General features: G+C 49.4%; 1 protein-coding gene across 1 annotated transcript in view; it reads left to right on the forward strand.

The window, feature by feature from the left end:
- STK10 (serine/threonine kinase 10) overlaps positions 1 to 3,825 on the forward strand; it is a 39,660-nt gene that overhangs the window by 6,890 nt on the left and 28,945 nt on the right. Inside the window, exons 4-5 of the mRNA XM_023745460.1 lie at positions 2,845 to 2,917; positions 3,566 to 3,656. Coding sequence (XP_023601228.1) covers positions 2,845 to 2,917; positions 3,566 to 3,656 — 164 coding nt within the window. The remainder of the gene's footprint in view (positions 1 to 2,844; positions 2,918 to 3,565; positions 3,657 to 3,825) is intronic.

Here is a 3,825-nt window from a genome sequence, read left to right on the forward strand (position 1 = left end):
TGGGAAACTCGCCTACCCACGGCGGTTCCCATGGTTAAAGACCTGGACACGAGACATGGACTGTCTCCAGACCGAATACTCAGTAGAGAGCCGTGCAGGAGGCGGCCAGTCAGTAATGTTTTCTATCATCAATGGTTGATTATGCCTCTTCATTCCTCTTCACTAGAATGACTGAGAACACATTAAAAAGTAAAAAGTTCTCTTATAGGAAGAGGGTTCAAGCAATAAAAACGTAAGGCGTTTTCAGTGCACTGTTCGCGGACCACTGCGTCCCCGGAGAAGGAGTCTGCTCAGCGCGTTCGGTCAGCCTCCAGATCCGTGTTCGGTTGTGGTTGCACGGGGCACATACAACACGCCTGTGGCGTTCATTAGGGCCCGGCCGGAAGCTGGCTGTCCAGGGGCGGGGAGCAGCAGCGCTGGGTCCTCACCTGGGTTGGTACCTCCCTCTCAGGCCAGACTGTCCCTGCCAGGGTCAAGGGTCGTCATCAGCTGAGCCACTGCTGTCTGAGCAGCTGGGGTCAGAGACCAGCTCTCCTAACCTCAGCCTTGCCCCAGCCTACAAATCTCAGGCTCCTGGCTCGGGGGCCGGAGCCGAGTGCTTTCCCGCGTCATTTAATCCTCCCGACAACGTAGTTCCACGGTGTCATGTCACCATCCCCGTCACAGGCCGGGAAACTGAGGGTCGGGTTTGGGAACTGCCCCGCTCCCTGCCTGCTCCCCCCTTATCTGCTGCCCCGTGAAATACAAGAGCCAAGACCGGAGCCCCACTTCCTGGCACTCAGGCCCACTCGGCGATGTGCTGCCCCCTGGTTTGTAATCGTGGGGATTGAATTCAGTGCTGTCACCTGCCGGGGTTCAGGGCGGCTCATTCTGAGACTCAGGCGGAGGCCCCAGGAGTGGCTGCGGTTGTAACAACGCGACAAAGCTAAGCTGACCATTGCCCGCTCTCTCAGGGTGTTGCTTCCTCCTGAGTTTATTTTTTAATCAAGATGAAACTATGCCCCAAAGTCCAGGGCGCTGGGAAGATTCCCTGGCAGCACTGGATTCTTCTCGGTGCGCTGGTGGCGCTGGGTGTGGGGCTTGAAGAGAAACGGTTTGCCCTGCTGGTAGCTCAGTTGGTTAGGGCATCTGCCCAGTGCACCAAGGTTTCAGGTTCCATCCCTGGTCAGGGCACAAACAAGAATCAACCAGTGACTGCATAATCGATGTTCCTCTCTCTCTCTCTTTCTAAATCAATAAAAAACAAAACAAAAAGATAAGTTATATTCATTTTTTGTTAGTCCTGAAAGTCATACATGCTCACCATAGCAAATGTGAGGAATTCTGAAAGTCAGAAGAAACCTGTCAGGTCTCACCACCCACAGACAATCCTGTACACAGTTTGGTTATGTCCCCCACGTCAGGTCAACGTACATTCTTGCCCTTTTTGGGGAGATGGGCATAATTTTGACCGTACAATATAGTCACCTGTGCATCTCCCCTTTCCCACCTAGCTTATAAGTATAGACATAAAATATCTTCATATTGTTAAGTATTAAAGCATTTACATAGTAAATGTTAATATTAAATACATAGTAAATGTTTAATATTGATATCTATTAATATGCATAATTTAGTATTAAAGTATGGAATAAAATACTTAAATACTAATTTTAAAGACTATAAAACATTCCATCATATGGGGTTTATAATACTTTTCTTGTTGTTTTTTTTTTTTAATATATTTTATTTATTTTTTACAGAGAGGAAGTGAGAGGGACAGAGAGTTAGAAACATCGATGAGAGAGAAACATCGATCAGCTGCCTCCTGCACGCCCCCCACTGGGGATATGCCCGCAACCAAAGCACATGCCCTTGACCGGAACCGAACCCGGGACCCTTCAGTCCCCAGGCCGACGCTCTATCCACTGAGCCAAACCGGCCAGGGCTATAATACTTTTCTTAACCTGTCTGATTGTTTACCATTTACCTTACCTTACCTCTCCTAATTTCTCCATTTACGCACGCGCGTGTGTATGAGAGAGAGAGAGAGAGAGAGAGAGAGAGAGAGAGGGAGAGAGCATCTTAAATCCCTGTGGAAAACACAGGGTGTGTTATGTAGTGTATGTGAAACATTTAAAATTACTCCCTAAGCTTGCTTAGTGACAGTTCCGTAGCCGTTGGGGTGTACCCAAGGTACGATCATCGCTAATTAAAACTGCTCCCTGAAAGCTAAGCAGTTATGGTTGCTTTTAATTTGTCCGTAACAGTAGCACTTTGGTGAACATGGGTGTGCACAGTTTTCATTTTATGTAGGATGATTTTATTGGGTAGATGTCGCGATTTGGAATTACTGGCTCAGAGAGTCTGGGTATTTTGAAGATTCTTGTGATTTGTTGTCAAACTGCTTTTCTAGAAGAAGGCTCTTCAGTTATTCTCTCATTAGCAAGTAGGAAGTTCGTGTCTCAGTACATCCTGACAGCAGATGCATTTTTATTTATTTTTTAAAATATATTTTATTGGTTTTTTACAGAGAGGAAGGGAGAGGGATAGAGAGTTAGAAACATTGATGAGAGAGAAACATCGATCAGCTGCCTCCTGCACATCTCCTACTGGGAATGTGCCCGCAATCAAGGTACATGCACTTGACCGGAATCAAACCTGGGACCCTTGAGTCCGCAGGCCGACGCTCTATCCACTGAGCCAAACCGGTTAGGGCAGCAGATGCATTTTTAATGATCACTAGTTTGCGAGATAGAAGTTGGTATTTGGTGGCTGATCTGGAGCGGGTGTCTCCGAAACCACACCCAGGCCGTGGGTGGGGAATGTGTGCCGAATACTCTATCTGAGGTTTGTGTCTTGCAGCTGACTTTGGTGTGTCTGCCAAGAATCTGAAAACTCTGCAGAAACGAGATTCCTTCATCGGAACGCCTTACTGGTGAGTCAGGTGGCTTCTGGAGAGGGAATGGTGGACACAGTGTGAAGCCTCAGACTCCCCAAAGTGACCTCTGGCTGGTGACCTCAGGACAGGAGGTCTGAGCCCGGTCCCCACCACATCCCTGTGCCTCAGTTTGCTGATCTGTAAAACCGGACACATAATAGCACCCATTTAGGGAGTAATTGTGAGGGTTAAATGGGCTGGTGCACGGAGGACATGTTCCATTGACAGCACTGTAACTGGAATTCCCCCCAAAATGGTTCAGTTCGTGCTTAGTTCAGCAAGTAGCGATTGTGGGCCCGGGCTGGGGCTGGAGGTGAATAACCCAGCTCAGCTCCTGCCCCCGTGTGAAGTCTCCCTGGACTCCTCTAGTCCATGGCGTTTCCTGCTTTTCCAAAACTATCCCTTTGGGGAAAAAACCCACAGCTAACTACTCTGTTTTTCATGTGCATTAATTCCCATTGTGGAGTTCGGTTCCTTCTTGCTTATCACTCACCCTTTTATTCTCTCTCTCTGCCCTTTCATTCCTCTTCCTCCTTCTGTCTCCTGTCCCTTCTCTCCCGGGCTGTTGTATTCTCTCCACTGCCCTTCCTGTCCTGTCTTTTCTGGGCCCCTTCCCCTCTGCCCCCACCCACCCACCCTCCCCAGGACTGTGTTCTGGATTGTGGCTGCCACCTTGTGGCAGGCATCGGGAACTGCAGCAGGCTGTGGCCCGGAGCCGCTTGGAGGGCGTCTTTCTGTCTGAAGACATCTCAGCGAGACAGTGGGATGGACAGTGATGCAAACTGTGACTCGGGAAGTGCTGGCCCTTGACCCCGAGTCCCCGAGAAGCGCCGGCGGAGGCCAGGTGCTTAGCCCTCTGATGTCACTTGGTTGGTACAGGAGGCCCCCCTAAGTTGGCGATGTGC

The sequence above is a fragment of the Myotis lucifugus genome, unplaced genomic scaffold, assembly GCF_000147115.1.
Source record: "Myotis lucifugus unplaced genomic scaffold, Myoluc2.0 scaffold_546, whole genome shotgun sequence".
NCBI lineage: Eukaryota > Metazoa > Chordata > Mammalia > Chiroptera > Vespertilionidae > Myotis > Myotis lucifugus.